This window comes from Barbatula barbatula, assembly GCF_947034865.1.
Source record: "Barbatula barbatula genome assembly, chromosome: 25".
NCBI classification, from domain to species: Eukaryota; Metazoa; Chordata; class Actinopteri; order Cypriniformes; family Nemacheilidae; genus Barbatula; species Barbatula barbatula.
This window is the reverse complement of record NC_136788.1, coordinates 9,088,758-9,106,531: the sequence shown is the minus strand read 5'-3', so window position 1 is coordinate 9,106,531 and position 17,774 is coordinate 9,088,758. Positions and strand designations below refer to the sequence as shown.

General features: G+C 36.0%; 2 protein-coding genes across 3 annotated transcripts; both read left to right on the top strand.

Annotated features, from left to right (window-relative positions):
- The first annotated feature begins 2,841 nt into the window (after nucleotides 1–2,841).
- On the top strand, nucleotides 2,842–5,890 carry LOC306890178 (actinia tenebrosa protease inhibitors). The gene is made up of 6 exons (XM_079449732.1): nucleotides 2,842–2,966; nucleotides 4,118–4,315; nucleotides 4,533–4,709; nucleotides 4,808–4,852; nucleotides 4,934–5,012; nucleotides 5,177–5,890. The coding sequence occupies exons 1-6, from the start codon at nucleotides 2,894–2,896 to the stop codon at nucleotides 5,283–5,285; spliced, it is 681 nt and encodes a 226-aa protein (XP_079305858.1). The 5' UTR covers nucleotides 2,842–2,893; the 3' UTR covers nucleotides 5,286–5,890.
- A 930-nt stretch (nucleotides 5,891–6,820) lies between these two features.
- usp3 (ubiquitin specific peptidase 3) lies at nucleotides 6,821–16,973 on the top strand. Of its 2 annotated transcripts, none has more exons than XM_079450261.1 (15): nucleotides 6,821–7,157; nucleotides 8,880–8,940; nucleotides 9,136–9,267; nucleotides 9,775–9,858; nucleotides 10,079–10,160; nucleotides 10,682–10,764; nucleotides 11,607–11,720; nucleotides 12,245–12,358; nucleotides 12,802–12,948; nucleotides 13,728–13,834; nucleotides 13,924–14,004; nucleotides 14,231–14,349; nucleotides 15,172–15,285; nucleotides 15,517–15,584; nucleotides 15,829–16,973. In XM_079450261.1, exons 1-15 carry the CDS (start codon nucleotides 7,067–7,069, stop codon nucleotides 16,007–16,009), a joined length of 1,578 nt encoding a protein of 525 aa, XP_079306387.1. In that variant the 5' UTR covers nucleotides 6,821–7,066; the 3' UTR covers nucleotides 16,010–16,973. The 2 variants fall into 2 exon arrangements, with proteins under 2 accessions (XP_079306387.1, XP_079306388.1); XM_079450262.1 differs by having other exon boundaries at nucleotides 6,826–7,157; nucleotides 10,100–10,160; nucleotides 15,829–16,967.
- Nucleotides 16,974–17,774: the final 801 nt, after the last annotated feature.

Below are 17,774 nucleotides of genomic sequence, written 5' to 3'. Positions count from 1 at the left end.
TCTGTCACGTTGACTTCATACACAGTTGCTGTGTCGCAAATACCGGCGAATTGACCGCCGGAGCGCACAGTCTCCTGACTCAGCGGAGTGTGTGATTATGGCAAGCCATTTTGACATAAAATACGCCTGGCTGTACTAGTCATAATTTAGTTTTGACTAGTCAAAATTCCAATTCCAGATATCTCTTCTGTAATTTTGAGTCGTCGCAATTGGAATTAGTATATCTACAATGTGATTATTACTAGTCACAACAGGCAATGAAGATATCTATAATGTTATTCTGGCTATTCATAATATACATTTGAGATATCTACAATGCTGTTTTGACTAGTCATATTCTTCCATTGAAAAATATTTTCAGATATCTACAAATGTGTTTTAACTGGTAGAAACTGCAATTAAAGATATCTATAATTCATTTTGTACTAGGCATAATTCCAATTAGAGATATCTTGAACTCATTTTTACTAGTGATAATTCAATTAGAGATATCTCTAACTGAGTTACCACCAGTAGAAATCATAATTAGAGATATCTGTAACTGGTCTTTGACTAGTCATAATCACATTTAAGATATCTTTAATGAATCATTTTTAAAGATATCCAAAACCACATTTGCAGATATCTGAAAGTAACTTATTACTAGTCTTATTTTAATTGTAGATATCTTGAATTGGATTTTTGACTCGACAAAACTAAATTAAAGATATCTTGAATTGAAATTCTTCTAAGTGATATCTATGTCAAAATGGCTTGCCATATGCCATACTCCTAGACCCTCAACGCAACAGGCGAGACCGGGGCTAGTTGTCACAAGTTTCAATCGAAAACTGCAATTGCAAGAAAGCGTGTTAGCAGATCATTCTTTTTACACATTTCGCTATTGTTTTACGGTTTAATTGTTTTCTATGTTTACTGTTTGTAAAAATATTTTTTAGTAGCATATACCATGTAATGCTTAATAACACACACATTGACCAATACAAAAAAATCCAAGGAGATTGTTGTGTCTACATAAACTGTTATTACAAGAACTGAACACTAGAGGGAGATCAGTGTAGAGACCAGAGAGAATGTGAGATGTACATGTGAGTTAGATCTGGATTAAAGAGAGTGAGCATCTTAGAATTTCTTGTGTCATCGCCTCATTTCTTGTTTTGTATAATTAAGTAACAATATAAGAGAGATATTTCGTTTTTAGATGATGATGAGTAAATACAGTGGTTATGTAGGCTAATATAGGCCTATACACTTTATGTCGGTCAGTTGGCGGGCCGCATCCGGACCTTTGCTTCGTTCCATACATAGCCTAATAAACCATTAAAAACGTTTGACTATTTTGGTAGTTTAAATCACATCACAAGCCTCTCAGGAATATTTATATGTTCCGCTATATATATCGTTATCTAGCGCCAAACGCGCTTCTCTCCCGCCAAAGACGCGCCGATCAGCAGACACTTGCTAACAGACACGCAGAGCAGGTAAATGGACACAGCAGTAAACAAAATGCAGCAATGTTTAAGAATTTGTATGTGTCAGTCTGTTTGCAATATGCTTTCAACCTTTCGACCGGATTTACATTTACATTTAGTCATTTAGCATACACTTTTATCCAAAGCGACTTTAGTAAAGTAGCCTACATTAGGTGCTAATACAAAGTTAGTAGTTTCAACAAAAGCTAGACCACCTGTTGAGAGAAGAGGGTTAGTGTACTTTTTTGTGTGATATTTTATTAACCACAACGTTTTTTATTTAGCATTATCCTTATTGATCAGCATGTAAACATGTGTTACCCTGTGAAAACCCAGGCTTAAGTCTCAATCTAATTAATTATTAGATAACAAGCATTACATATGAATTTAAAGCATTAATTTCAATTAGATTCAATCTTTAAAATGGCATTATTCAGGCAATATTGAAGATATTGTTGTTATATTTTCACAGAATATTCTCTGGGATGATTTAATCTAGAAAACGGATAAAATACTTTTGCTGGGTTTTTACAAGCAGGGTCACATTTTGTAATGAAAAACGTTATAATTGGGAAACAAGTTTTTTATTTATTTACAAATGTTAATTATCAGACTTCTATTAAGAGGGCATTTGCCCTAAAGCCACAGAGTCGACATACTGTGGATATCAATATATAAAATATATGATAAAAGATCAAAGGCATATATAGTACATCCATCTGGGTTAAGATGATTAAATATCAAACATTTTTTATTTATAAAAAAAAAAGAAATATAAAGACGGGACCTCTTGGCACTTAAATTAAATACCCCTGCTTATTTTATACACATATTTACCCATTGGAGACACATTGAGTGCATGTCAGTAAATGTAATTTATAAAGGTAACAGTGAGAATCCTTCCAATAATCTTGTTAAAAAATGTTTGGTGCATACTTTTTCTGCTTATTTCTTTGTGCATAGCCTTCATTTTTGTGTCAGTTTGTTTATTTACATATTTGTATCATTCATACTGGTATTAATGCAATGTGAGTGACAGTCTGAACCTAAATTCTTATGCTTAATGTGACTAAATTTGGTTTTATGCTACTTTGCTATACTGTTTCTCCTTCATTATAAGCGAATGCTATTGCTGATTAACTGTCTCATAGTGAGGTGTACATGGACTGAATAATGAACGATTAAACAATGCTGGTGTTTTTTTTATAGATGTTGTAGTATTGAATAGAAAAAGTAAATAATTAGTTTCTGTTAAACGGACAGCACATTGAATCTACAGTGATATGGATGAGTTGTACTGTCTATGAAGTTTATTGCTCTTATCTAGAAAGTGCAAAGGGTAAAATATCCTTCCCTCGCCCATTATAATTTTCATTCAACCGTACATCTTCACCAGTGTGCACAAGACTGTGTGTTTCACCATGAGGGATCTTGGCATTATTTTATTTATTTTTGCTCTGTATCACACCATTCTGGCCCAAAATGGAAAACCGGGTAAGTGTTATCTTTATTTTTTTAAACACATTCGATGGAATTCAAAAACCATAGTGCAAATAAGTATAAAAGGTGGGAACGATTTTTAAGGCCCAGGGCGTTTTCTACATTATATTTTTTTAAAGGTACAGGGCCTACAATTCTTGTAAAAATAGCTACATCATTTGTTTTAGAGTAAATAACAGGTTATAAAACAGTCATTTATTTACATATCAGTAAAACGAAATCTACTTGGATACAGTATGCTGTGTTCTGTATGCAATTTTGTATAACCTTGTGAGCCACTTGGAATAGCAAACTGTCATAAAACAAAACAGATGTATTAAATGATTGAGCAGACTTAATGGAAGCAAAATTTTCAGTGATACAATGAGGTAAAGTGTAAATTTACAAGTATGAGCAAAGGTTATTATTTGAACTTGGTTTCCCTGTCACACCTTGTAGAGTCATCTGCCTTAGCGGGTAAATGGAAGGAGATTAAAAAGCATCTCAACTTCAATGTAGTAATATTTAAAAAAATAAATTCAGAAAGTACAATAGTAAAAAACATAACACAATGTGGTGCTGGAATACAATTATAAAATAAAAGTGTTTTCTGAATCTGTGTTTTTGATTATTGTATTCGCTACAGTATGTCACTGCCTGCTATATTAGTTTGGCACAACTCAGAAATAAAAAAATCAACAACTTAATGCATTACTTTTATGCAAAACCATATATTAGACAGAACCGCATGCACCAAAAATCCCAAATCGTGCCTGAATTGAACATATTTGATGTTCATCAATCATTAATCAGATGTTGAATATCAATAGATGAATACTGATAGTTTTTTTCTAATACAAAAACACACTTTTTTGTACTAATGCCTTGTTTTGTGACAATTCATTTCTGGTTGTACAGGTGTAACATGTTACTCATTAACGTCTAAAATGATAGCTCGCCTGTAAAAACTTAAGACATTTACGACCATCATAAAAACTAGGTGTGTTCTGTGCCAGATTAGTTAAACATCAATCTTTCAACAAAGCTCACATGACTTCAACAGTCTCTCAACTTATCATAATGTAGATTTGACAAAAATGCTAAAATTATTGAAATATTTGACAGCATACTTTAAAACCTGCGTCTGTCCTATTTCCAAAATCTAGAAATCTGCAGCATGCTCCCTGAAAAAGATGACGGAACAGGAGTTGATATTAAGATTTACATGCACTATGATCAGACGGACGACAACTGCTACCCGTTCCGATACAGTGGGAAGGGTGGGGATGGAAACCGCTTTAGAAGTGAGAAAGACTGCATGAGAAACTGTTCTGAAAGAGCTGAAGCGCTGTTCCCAATGGACGGTAAGTCATCCTCATAGATTTGTAAACAATAATGCACTTAATAGACTAAACACCTCTAGCTCAAGAAATACTGCCACCCTGTGGTGAAGACAGCATTACCATGTCTGTGTGTATTGCACCCAACCATCCATAAATTCAATTATATTTGTAGGTCCGTAATAAAACATGTTAGTAATTGAACTTTTTATGCTGTATTTTATGTACCTTTGTTTTCTAGAAACTCTGGCTTGCACGCTTCCAAGAAAAATAGGAGAATGTACTGGTGGCTACATGAGATATTTCTACAGCCCTGAGCATCACACATGCAAGACGTTTTTTTGGACCGGCTGTGTGGGCAATGGAAACCGTTTCCTTTCATTTAGCGAATGCAATGCTACATGTTACAAAGCAACAGGTACATGTCAAAAATTGTCTGTCGGACATTTTAAGCTTAGATCTAAATGCAAAACTACATTTGAATGAACATCTTTTGTGTGACACCTGTTTAAATAGATGAAGGTCTTGAGGATCATTCAGATGAAACAGATATACCAGTCGGTAAGTTAGTTACCCACAGAAAACATGTTTTCAACACTATCATTCAATGCATTGATATTCATCTATGGTTGACTTCCATAGGGATTATATTGGGTGTTGTCCTCGGCCTCATAGGTGTAATTATTCTCATTGTGGTGATTGTTTTTGCTGTCAAGAAGAAGTAAGTAATATATAGTTCCTGTCTGTAGGCCTATATGCCATTTTGTCAAGTTCTCCCTTTATTTCATATTACAGTACAGCAGTTTCAGTCCTCTAATGTGATTGGTCCTGCTGTTGTTCGAATGAATTTTGTATATCATTTGTATTCATTTTTTTCATGTCCAGGCCTAGTTCAAAAAAGGAGAAAAAGGAGAAAGCCAAGCTAGAACCGCCTATAAAAGAAGATCGAGTTGAAATGGCCAGAGTAGACGCACAGTCAAGTTTAACGCCATAGTAGACCATGCTCATCATTAGTGGAACATTCATTCATTATATTTACAGTAATTTTTCTGTAAACTGTGTTTAATATTTTAACAAATTTTACACCACAAATGAACAAAAAACATTAGCCAATTGTTACTAACCAAATTATTTTTGTTAAAATGTTAACGGTGTGCAGGGAAGGATAAGGCTCATTTACTGTCACTTGTACTTCTACGCTTGTATCTGCTGTATTTTGATGTGATGTAACATTTGTTTTTATACTGTATGTCCTGGAAGCTGACATATCACAATAAAAAACTAAAGTATATTTGTTGGTATTTTTGTAAATGCTTGACAAAATCAGGTCTAATGATCTAAATCAAATTAAAGTAACCATTAGAGAAAACAGGGCAACATTTAGTGACTATAGTGCAATGCTTTGTGATAGAAACTGAGTTTGATTTTTTTAATGAATTAACTTCTGTACATTTGGTTGCTATTAATTTTTTTACAGGATTGTGGGATATTTTAGAGCGTAAGGATGCATCTGCTATAACAGGCTGGTTTGAAAACACTGGATTCAAACGTACCCCATTTACCTTAACATCCATTAAAAACAGATTATTGCTTTGCGAACCATCTGCCTTTAGTTGAACATCAACTAAACTCAGACTCTCCCTCTTGAAAACACCTTACTTTGCTTAAATGGATAGTTCCTCAGCTCATGTAATTTCAATTGTATAATTCACTTTGTTCCGATGAACACATAGAAAGATGTTTGGAAGAATGTTAGTAATTTTCAGTTCCGAGACATCATTGACCACCATAGTGGGAAGAATTAAATGGTAGTCAAAGGTGCCGAGAACTCTTTGTTTTCCTAAATTCTTCAAAATATCTCATTATGTCTTCAACAGAACAAAAAATGTTGACCGCTTTGGAACAACTAGGGGATGAGAAAATGATGACAGAATTTTCTTTTTTGAGTGAACTATCCATTGAACCTTCATTACCTCACATCAGAGCACCTCTTCAAGAGGGACCCACATTGTACCCACAATTCATTGCAACTAAATTAGCCAATCAAAACAATGCACAGTTACACTGAGACGCTACAATACATTTTGTTCATGTTTTATACAAAGATACAGTTTTAGCCAACTTTAAACCAAGCAAAAATTAGTTTATTTGATTTGTTTTATATATGTGGCACATACACTACAAATACAACTTATAAAAACATGTTCCAAACATTAAACTATTATATATATATATATATATATGAAGAGTTGGGTTCCAAAATCAGTTCACGCAATTTTTTTATAAAAATGCACAAGAAAAACCATGTTTTTTTATTGCGCATTCCAAAAAACATCAATCAAAGTTGGTTTGTTTTGATTCAAGCCATAATAACTAAAAAAATACAGCTAACTAACACAAAAATACACAATAAAACAATGACATCATCATAAACATTTTTTTTAAATAGTTATCTCATTTTGCAACCAAATAAATATTATAAAATTATAGTACCATGACGATTTATAGACCAAGCTGCCCAAACGTGTTTTCTTCTAGGTAGTCAGTTCAGTAGGTTTTGAGGTGGTTTTGAGACACAGCTTGACTATGTGCAAATAGCACTGCTTTCCAAACCTCATAACATAGACGTTAAACTGTAGGCCAACTTTACGATACATTGTATGCATTTACGAAGCTACATATTGGAACCTAGTACGATCTTAAATTGCCTATTACTCTAGTTAAAAAAACAACGATTCATCCAGCTCAGGCGGGCGTTTAGCTTAGCACAGACTCATGGAGTGTCCTCACCTAAACTCCAGTGTCTGTATCACGGTGGACCAGACCCGGTTCCCCAATGGTTCTCCTTCTTCATGGTGCTGTACAGGTGAGTTTTATGCGCATTTTGGACGATTTCTCAGTATTTATTTGTAATGCAGCAGTCGGTTTCTTGCGAGTTGGCTCGAGCTAGCTAAACCGGCTAATGCTATCTTGCTCACCAGCGTAGGCTATAAGACTTTCTTTTGTAACGTTAGTTTATGTAGGCTGACGTTACTGCTAGCGTGTTTGACTTGAAATAAGACATTACGTTTACAATTATGACAATAAACAGTGAAAGTGCTTGTGTCAAACACAGCATAGAGCAATTACACATCGCCAAGCAGTCAAATACGATAACGTTAACTTGAGTGTACAAGCGCCGCGCTCATTGTTCATCTAACGTTAAACATTTAACAACTATAAATAAAACTGTAAGACACAAGTCTCATTACTCCGTGTCTTGCTTTGTATGGTCCTCACTGTGTGTGTTTCAGTAAAATGAGCGAGGGAGCTTTGTTTTAGTGGTTTTTAATCTACTTCGTGTTTTTGCTCTGATCTTTTTTTTCTCACTCGTTTATGTCGATCTAACAATAATTTAATACTAATATTGTGTAATACTGTGGCATATAAAGCAGAGTTGGTATCATAATAAACCGGAAATAATGTTTGCAAACATGCGTCATGAAGGCTTTACATCACCAGCATCAATGTGTACAAACTGAATCGCACGGGACATATTTAGACCTGAATTTTGTCTTATCTGCTTTTCACAAATTTGTTTTGGTGTACTGTTGTTAGGAGGAAAGTATTCAAATAGTTTGCTATCAAATTTGTCAATGTTATTTTGGGGTTTCTTGGGAGACGGCTGTAAAACGTTGGCAGAAACATTTTAGGACACCATTAAGGGTTGTTGGGACTTGGAGGAACCCATTAGGTCTCATGGCAACACCAAAGTGTAGCTACCTCGGAGCGAGGCCAAATCTGGTGTGTGATCTTTAGCATTACTTCAATGACGACAATCTCATCAAAACATGGCGGTTTAGTACTTTTGGAGCATACACTGATATGGATTGCATGCATTGACAGATTACACTAAAGGCATACAAACATTTAGGGTGTTACACCCGGTGGCCCCTCGGCACACCCAGTGCTTTTGAACTGCCCCGTATACCTTGTTTAATACATTTCATGCTTCAGGAGAGCACATTTCAACTTTGTATTTTGAGGACGAAATGCCCTTTTTTTGGATCTCCTAAACTTGAAAGACACAATCAATAATGTTTTATTTGTAATTTACAACAATGTAATTTGGATAAAAGAGTTGCATATAATTTCATGGATTTAGAAAGCATTTAAATGAAAATGACTTCTCTCAAATGTCTATAAATTGTGTCACCTGCAATTAGATTTTATAAAGGAGCTTTTATAATAGGCGTGCAGGTATGAAGAGCCGGGTCTATTGACTTTTTCCACATTTGCTGGGTCGTGCACAGAACAGCATTCACTAGAATGGGCCGTTTCCTGGCAACGGCTAATTCGGATGCTAGCCGTGAGCTTGGAGGGAAGGCGATCAAGGCAATTAGAACCAAGCTTACTTTCCCAGCAGGCAAGCCGGAGATTACATTCAAAACAGATTCACACGAGGTTTACGTGATGCTTATCACCGCACAAAGAACTGTTTATCAAACAAGCATGTTTACTGCAGAAAGTCTCATGTTGTGGCCATGCTGGTCTGGTTTTATTCATACCGGCCGTGCATGAATGAATCATATCGTGGCTATTTTTGTAGTTTGCAGATCAAACAAAAGTCCCTGGGTTTGCCTGACGTGTCTGAACGTGCATTGTGGAAGGTAAGCATCTGTGTGTGTACATCAAAAGAAAATTTATATTGTCAGTCTGCGTGTGGTCGGGTTCCTTTTTTATCATTAAAATAATGCATTTAGAAGTATTCTTATAGGTTGTTGTGTTGAGAATGATGAAAAATGATATTTAAGCTGTTTATGGTAAGACAACCGTCATTAAAGAGCTTTGTTGTCATCCGGCAGGTATGTTAATGGCCATGCGAAAAAGCATTTCGAGGACATACAGGTTCCGGCTGGCAGTCAAAGAAAGCCAGAGCGAGAAAAATGTCAGCAGCACTCTGTGTGCATGGACTGTAACAGTTATAGCACATTCTGGTTAGTTAATTTCAAGCTTTATTTCAGACACATTTTTATGACAACACCAATAAGCAGAGATGTCTTTTTAGAGGCAGGCTTAAAGGAACAGCTCACCCAAAAATTTAAGTAAATTCTGTCTTTATTTACTAACCCTCGAGTTGTTTGAAATCTGTATAAATGTCTTTTTTCTGTTAAACACAGAGAAAGAACTTTGTAAGAATGGTAGGAACCAAGCAGTTCTTGACCTACTATATTTGGAAAAAAGCTTCTTTGTTTTGCTAAACACAAAAGAGTATATTTTAAACAATGTACATAAACAAAGAGTTCTGGGACACGTTGTAATTTTTCTGCTTTGGTAGTCAATGGTGGAAATGAACTGTTTGGGCAGTCTTCCAAATATTCACCAGAACAAAGAAATGTAAGCAAATTTGGAACAACTCGAGGGTGAGTAAATGATAGAAGTTTCATATTTTGGTGAACTGTCCATTTAATTGCAAACATTTTTGTTGACCTGTGTTTTTACAGTTACAGATGTGATGAATTTGTGGTGAACGACACAAAACTGGGGCACGTACAGTGGGTCAGAGAGCATCTGCAGAGTTTGGAAAAGTAAGTCAAGGCTGATGCACAGTTCATTTGCATTGTTGTGCTGCAATAGATTTGAATCAAGGCCACTCTTAAAAGTAATACAATATTGCACGTTTAGACATGAATAGCAATTAAATAATGTAAAAAAAACCTTGTTATAAGGCCTAATAAATATGGTTTATTCTACATAATTCTACATGAATCGCACGCACATTTATTATGTTTTTATCTTCTATCACAGCTCTGTGTCTAATACTGACAGGCAAAGGAAGAGAAAACTTTCAGACAGTTCCTCTCCCGACAGCAAACTGAAGAAAGATGGTGTAAGTCTATCAATTGTCAAATGTCAAATCTATAGACCACTTCATAAGATGTAAACGCTGGTCTAAAAGTACTTTCGGTTTCAGTTTGTTTTTATTTATTTGTTTGTTCATACAATATATAATTAAATATTGAAGATATTAGTTTAACATTTTAACTCGGCACCACATTTTCTGTTGGTTGTATTTTGTTGTAAAGAAACTGAAAGCAGAAGTTCTTTTGGACGGGAGTTGTTTACGTTCAAACCCGTCCATATAACATTACAGTCTGTTAAGATATGGTTCAGAAAAGTTTATATGATCATCCACATATCTCACTTATGTCAATGACGTAGAATAATTAATCGTAGAGATGCTGCATTGGTGTTTTAAAAAAATCATAAGGCTGCTCAAGTAAGCCTTGTTAATGATAAAAAAAACTGTACTAAACTGTACTGTAACATTCGTTTTAATTAAGAAATGTACATGCATCATTTGTCAAACATCTTCTGGAGCCATAATTTTCTCTAAATGATCCCACACAGGAAGGCTCCCCGGCCTTTTGCGCCACAGGCCTGCGTAACCTGGGCAACACCTGCTTCATGAACGCCATTCTCCAGTCCCTAAGGTAAGAGTAACCGTTGTGACCCCAAGCCAAGGGCAGCCAGTGATGCGTAACCCGGCAGGGTGTGCGGGTGGCCTGGGTGGTTGAGGTCGGAATGCCTCCCGGCTCTTTCTTGGAGCCTCAGGGATGTGCCGCAGACAGCGATGGATCTGTGGCCAGTGTGCTGGCGGGAGTAGAGTTTGGTGAGCAGCCAGCGGAGGGATTAGGCCGTCTGCCTGCTCACCGCAGCCAACCTTACACTGGCTGAGCTGACGCATACACCGCAGCCAACGGCTCGTGCCAGATATCACATCCACCGTACAGCCACTGTTATTTTGAACTTGTCAGAGGAAGCGTTTATTTCACTTAACTTCAGGTTCCAGAGGTCTTTGAACGGCAAATTGTTTTGGCAGCCGATGGCCAGAAAGTGATCTCACTTAAAGGAATAGTTTAGTCAAGAATTAACTGGTTCTGTCAAGTTGCAAAACCATAGAAATGTACAACGAAAGCACCATTAAATACAATTAGTTGTATGACCATCTGTCCCGTTTTTTGTTTGCTTAAGAAAACTGGTGCCTTAACGTTTTTATTTTTCAATCTTTATCTTGTTTGACCACAACTTTGTTTTACGGCCTGAATGAAAGTACACTAAATCTACTTCAAATACCTTTCCATTTGCGCAGCTTTGCGGGTATTCATCCATGGAAAATAAGACTTGGCAGCGTTTGTGTAATATTTTGCCACATTTTCGATGTGTTATTTGTTTTTGCATGTATAAACCAGGAGGTCGATTTTGTATCAGTGTTGCCTGTATGTTAGTGACATCTCAAAGTGGTTAAGAACAGTTTTTTGTTTCCCACCTCCAGTAACATCCAGGTGTTCAGTTGTTATTTCAAGGAGCTGCCCTCGGTGGCCTTACGAAGCGGGAAAACGGCAGGACGGAGAATGTACCACACCAGAAGTCAAGGGGACAGCAGTGTGTAAGGTCCTCTTCACTGGATGACAAAAGGGAGGGGTGGGGTTGGGTTTTAATGCTGTGCTTTATCTTAAAGAAATTGGATGAACAATATCAAATGGTTCCTAGGCAACAATTTACCTAAAAAACACATGCTGGTGACTAAACAGTTTAAAAAAAACTTGAATTCTTTTACAATTCTTCTGTATTCCTTACAGATATTATACAAAGAATTTACCTTTTTATACATGATTCCGGTGTTTTGTGATTTTTTTTTAAGTACATTTTGAACTTTTCATGATCCGATCATATTAATAAAGTAAAATGAGTTGTAAATGTCATTTCCTGTTGATTTGATGTATTTTGATAATGTGAAGTAAACTTCTTTAGATTTGACTATTTGAAAATAAACATTTTGAAACATTGTTAATATCTTAGATTGCAGCATTTTGATCAAAAACATATTTTTGGAGTTTAGATTTTTTGTTACAGTATATATGAGATTCCTGTGTTCTCGATTAAAATACAGATAATTTCTTTGTTTTGCAGATCTCTGACTGAGGAGTTCAGAAAAACGCTTTGTTCACTATGGCAGGGGAGTCAGACCGCCTTTAGCCCAGACGCTCTCTTTTACGTTATCTGGAAAATAATGCCAAGTTTCAGGTATCTCATAATCTGTCAAGAAATTTGTCCTAAATTTTATATTCTGTACCATAGTCTATATTTTTACTCAATACTATTGTGATTTATATTCAGTACAATACTGTTTATTTTTGTTGCCATTGTATACAAAAAGGTGTTTCAAAAGGTTTTGATACCATAGAAGAATCTTTTGGTTCCATATAAAACCTTTAACATCTGAAGAACCTTTCCGTTCTAAAATAGGTTCTTTGTGGCGGAGATAGGTTTTTTAGATTATACAAAAGTAAGAAACAGATGGTTCTTTAAAGAACCTTTGTCTGAATGGTTCTTTGTGGAACCAAAAATGCTTCTTCTGTGGCATCGCTGGAAAGAACCTTTTAAGCAGCATTATTTTTAAGAGTGTAGGAATGAAATGTGTTTGTTGCTGCCTGGATAAATATCTTAAGCCTTAACTAAACTTGCAGGGGTTACCAGCAACAAGATGCTCATGAATTCCTGCGTTACCTGCTGGATCATCTCCACAGAGAGATGCAGGGAAGCAAGAACGGCTCGCCCAGTCCTGCCATATCTCCTGACCGACCCAAACATCCTTCTGAGAGCAAATGCTGCATGTATGACATCAATCTAAACACTTTTTACTTGCATGCTAAAGCTACCATGCAGGCTCCACAGTCTCAGAAAACAGAGTACATTTTAGAAAATCAGAAAAATAAGTTTTAAAAGGCTAAGAATTGGTCTTCCTCCTCTTATCCCCAAGCTCGCGTTTTGTTTACACACATCAATAATAATTCTCTTTGTCTTTTAATCTTGACTAATATTGTAACATTAAAAACAATGACACACTTTACTTGTAAATAAATCCATATTCTCATTATCTTGCAAAAAAGCACACATATGGTTGGGGGCAAATTTCTAAACCGCTGTAAAACTATCTCGGCAGGTAACCTTTCTTTCCATATCTCCCCTGCTAGTTTAGTGAGTACATGGGCTGCGGTGATAAAGATAACTCTTTACTCCACACAGAAGGAAGCGTCTTTCTGACACGGAGAGCGACTGTTCTCACAGTTCCCTGCTGTTGGAGGCAGAGCCTCCCTGTTGTTTTTGAATTCATAGCTGCAGATAGCAATTGCCATGTGAGGAAGCCGCCGGTCCGGGGCCATGGTGTGATCAGAGTCGATCTGCTGGGGTGATTGAAAAGGAAGTCCAGTGTTGTGCCGTGTTCAGTGGATTGTGATAAATAAAAGGGCAGAGTAAATCCCGCTCTGAATAGATGGGCTAGACTCGCTTTTACAAAGTCCAGATTCTCAGGAACTGTACTGTACTCATGTGGGCTTGTTTAATTATACAGCATGGTTCTACATGGCGTGTAACTCCATGTTTTTGTTTTTAGAAACGGGACCTCGACTATCGTTACATCTGTGTTCGGTGGTATCCTCCAGAATGAGGTGAACTGCTTGATATGTGGGACGGAGTCTAGAAAATTCGATCCATTCCTAGGTGAAATGTCAATTTAGCGCGTCAACAAAGCGTGAATCAAAGCATTGATTTGTGTTGCCATGGTGATGCTAAATCTTTTCTTCTTTCAGATCTTTCATTGGACATTCCAAACAAGTTCAGAATTAAGATCACAAAAGACCAAGAGCCAGGGCCAACATGCACTTTGAAAGGTGGGAGCTATCTTCAGAAAATACAGTATTATGCTGTATTTCATTATTCATTGTGCACGAAATGAGAAAATGGAGGAATCTTTGTTTTATGCTTCTTTAAATGTAACCTTCACAGTGACTACGTCTATACTTTTGATGTTTATTTTTTATTGTACTGTTGCTTTAAATGGCTTGAGTTGGGTTTGTTCTCTAACATTTAGATGTGCCGTCTCTCTGCCAACTGTAGATTGCCTTCGTAGTTTCACAGATTTGGAGGAACTGGATGAGACCGAGCTCTACATGTGTCACAAGTGCAAAAAAAGACAAAAGTCCACAAAGAAGTTCTGGATCCAGAAACTACCCAAGGTGAGAGACATAAAAAATATAAACAAATGTCTTTATACAATGTACAACTTCAATAATAAATAAATCATATATTCATATACTGTCACTGTCCTTCCAAAAACAGTTTTTTAGGAAAAGGAAAAAAACATTGTACTTGTTAAATTATTAAATATTGTGTTTTTTAAAACTCTTTGTGAAAAAAAGTTAAACAAACTCTTCACAACCCGGTGACAAACATAAGAAGTGACTAATAATAATGGTAAAATTGCGAAATATGAAGATAGAAGATTTCAGAAAGACAGCAGTGATATAAATGTTTATGTGTCAATGACGTGTAACTTATCGTGTGGTGCGACCAATAATTAAAAATGAAATGTATATTATTTTTGTGGCTGAAATATGAATATCTGATACAGCATGCAGTGAATGGAATTTTTAAAACCTTTACAATAGTTTTATGCTATTTTCAGAAGAACTTTGTTAATTTAAAAGACAAAAATATAGAACAAAATATGAGATGAGTTCTTACCAAGATTCAAAGAAAGGCAAATACTTTGTCTTTTAAGACTCGAAATACTAGAGATTTGTAAATAAATGTTAAGCATGCATGTCAAGGAAATAAAGATAAATCACGGGCGTACAACACAACGTTTGTTAAGGCTATGGCCAATTCATAGATGGAAAACACTAAAATCACTTAATTTAACTTTTTACATTATTAGCATTTGTATGTTCTCCACATTGTTAATGTTTAAAGAACTGCAATATATATTATTTATTTGTATTTTAAAATTGGCATGTCGAAAATCCTTATACATCATTGACCCTTATCCCACTATGCAGGTGCTTTGTTTGCATCTCAAGAGGTTTCACTGGACAGCATTTCTGAGGAATAAGATTGACACCTATGTAGAGTTTCCTATGCGAGGCCTTGACATGAAAAGCTACTTGTTAGAGGTGAGATTCACATTTACATTTATGCATTTGGTAGATTTAGCATTGTATTGACTTGTAATGATAAATAAAGGTTCTAGTTATATGCAATACATAGTTATATGTAATGGAATGATAACGTTATTGCAATACAACAATGAAAAAAATTATAATTAGGATAGTTGTGAAATAATTTATATTTTTACTTATATAATCTCATCTAGTAGCATCTAGTAATTCTCATTTTATATTCAGCCTGAAAACAGCTTGCCTGAAAGATGCCTGTATGATCTTGCTGCTGTAGTGGTGCATCATGGATCAGGGTATGTAAAGTCTCTCACCATTGTGTTCAAACTACTACAACAGAAAGGTTTTTCAAAAGGAGAGAGAACTCCAATGAATTTATATGAGGCAGTGGTTTATTCCCCAAATGTCCACTAGGGGGAGATGGTATATCAGAAGCACCGCTGATCTTTCCTTCCAATCAAATCACAGGCTAATAGGTTTTGAATCCAGAGTAACATGGTGTTCTTTGGTAAAATTACACATCTCTATCTTCTTCTGCAGCATCGGCTCTGGTCATTACACGGCATACGGGCTGCACGAGGGCAAGTGGTATCACTTCAACGACAGCACGGTCACTACGGTCAGCGAGGAAGCTGTGCTCAAAGCCAAGGCTTACATCATGTTCTACACAGAGCACACCGATCAAGACAAGCCAGTCTCAGCGAATCCACCCAACCTTTGAGATTTATGATACTGCCTCCAGATCAGTACAACATCCCTACTGATCTCTGATCAGTCAATGGACCTTTGTGTACCGTTTTATGCTACCCACAATAATTTCTGCATCACACAACCTCAGTACAAATCCAATCGCTGCTTATGTATTGACTTTTCGTTTAATATATTGTCCCGGTTTAGGCTTTCGTACACCACCAGCGTGTGGTTTGGTAACAGAAGTAAGAAATGATTCCCGATGTAATTGTTTAAAAGGGGAGTTTCGTTTGTAGAGGAAACAGGCGACACAAATTGAATGAACAAAGCGCTTTACAATTGCAAATCAGATATATTTCTTGCTGAGTGTTTTTCTGTCAGTTAAAATGATTACAGCCGTCACATTTCTGCGTAAGGCACAGCAGTCTCCCGTTTACCAATGCTGCTTATTCCAGGAAAATGTATTTCTGTTACGCTCAGAAACACCTTTTTGTTTCAGTGCTTTGCTTCTACTTGAGTGTGCTGTATTGGTCTGTATTGACGTGGGGGTGTTTTTAAAAGCCAAAACTTGAAATATTTGATTTAATGTGATTCAAATTTTTATCATAAAGCCGTAGTTAAACACGGCTGTCACCTCACTAATGTGAAAACCATTTGTTTGAAGGGTCCACTAGCTCATGTGTTTTGTTTATTTTAAGCTTGAAAATGTTGTACAGTTTTGCTCCTTTAAGAATTAAATGGATGCAGGTTGTGCCGAAGTCTCTGTGCATTTTTGTCAAATGCATGCTTAATTTTTTTTATCATCCGAGGAAATGTTAATACCAATTTGCTATATGGTTCCTATCTGGTTTTCATTAAGTTGTCCCCTCATAACTTTGAAACGTAAATGTCTTTCTCATCCCGTTTTACAGTTTTTGCTATGCCTGAAGGTGTTGTGTGTAATATAAAGCAGGATCTATTGATAGAAATGCAATATAATACAGAGCTGTATAATTAATTATGTTTTTATTACCTTAGAATGAGCTATTTCTATCTACATTCACGGCTTACATGTTATTTCTACAGTAGCCTTAAATTGACAAACTGCTCTACAGCGCATTTCATAAATACATGGGTCAGCCACTGTAGTGCTTCAAAAGGGAGGGGTGGAGCTGTTTGTTGCAATTCACAACAGCACCACTAAATGCTACTTAATGTCATACACTGGACCTTTAAATCTTAATGTTGTGTCTTTAAAAAGCATAAAGTGAATTTCTTATCTTCGTTGAAAAAAATAATTTGCCAAATATTCTGGCTTTTGAACTCGCTTAAGTGATGATATAATTATTTGTCTTGTCACATTGCATTAAAAGGAATATATAGCTATTACTATTACCAAGTCTCATAAAGCCAAACATTTAACCAACGCATAAAGTGCTCTACTTCGCAGCTAACTCTGGCAAGTCCACCTACATGACACTGTCTGGTCAAAGGCAGTTTATCAGTTTAATTTTCCCATGCCATTTCAATAACTTTTTCCTCAGATGCACTCAACATGGTACTCTCTAAACACACCTTTGTTTCCAAATGGCATGTTGGAAATGTCTCCAAGCTCAGATTACCTAATGTTATTATGTCAAATGATATATATTGTGCCATCTGAGATAAACAATGCAAATACATTGCAATGAGAGTCAATGAACTCATGAGTCAATACATTGTTTTGCATTATAGTCGTTCAGATGTTTTTGCATCTAAAGAGGTGTGTTTTATTTAATAACCTGCATTGTGTACACCAGTGTTATACTGGGTGTGTG

Coding starts and splice junctions, on each gene's coding strand:
- LOC306890178 (XM_079449732.1), top strand. CDS start 2,894: ATGAGGGATCTTGGCATTATTTTATTTATTTTTGCTCTGTATCACACC. Junction 2,967..4,117: donor GGCCCAAAATGGAAAACCGG/GTAAGTGTTATC, acceptor TCCAAAATCTAG/AAATCTGCAGCATGCTCCCT. Junction 4,710..4,807: donor TACATGTTACAAAGCAACAG/GTACATGTCAAA, acceptor CTGTTTAAATAG/ATGAAGGTCTTGAGGATCAT.
- usp3 (XM_079450261.1), top strand. CDS start 7,067: ATGGAGTGTCCTCACCTAAACTCCAGTGTCTGTATCACGGTGGACCAG. Junction 10,765..11,606: donor GCCATTCTCCAGTCCCTAAG/GTAAGAGTAACC, acceptor TCCCACCTCCAG/TAACATCCAGGTGTTCAGTT. Junction 12,359..12,801: donor AAAATAATGCCAAGTTTCAG/GTATCTCATAAT, acceptor CTAAACTTGCAG/GGGTTACCAGCAACAAGATG.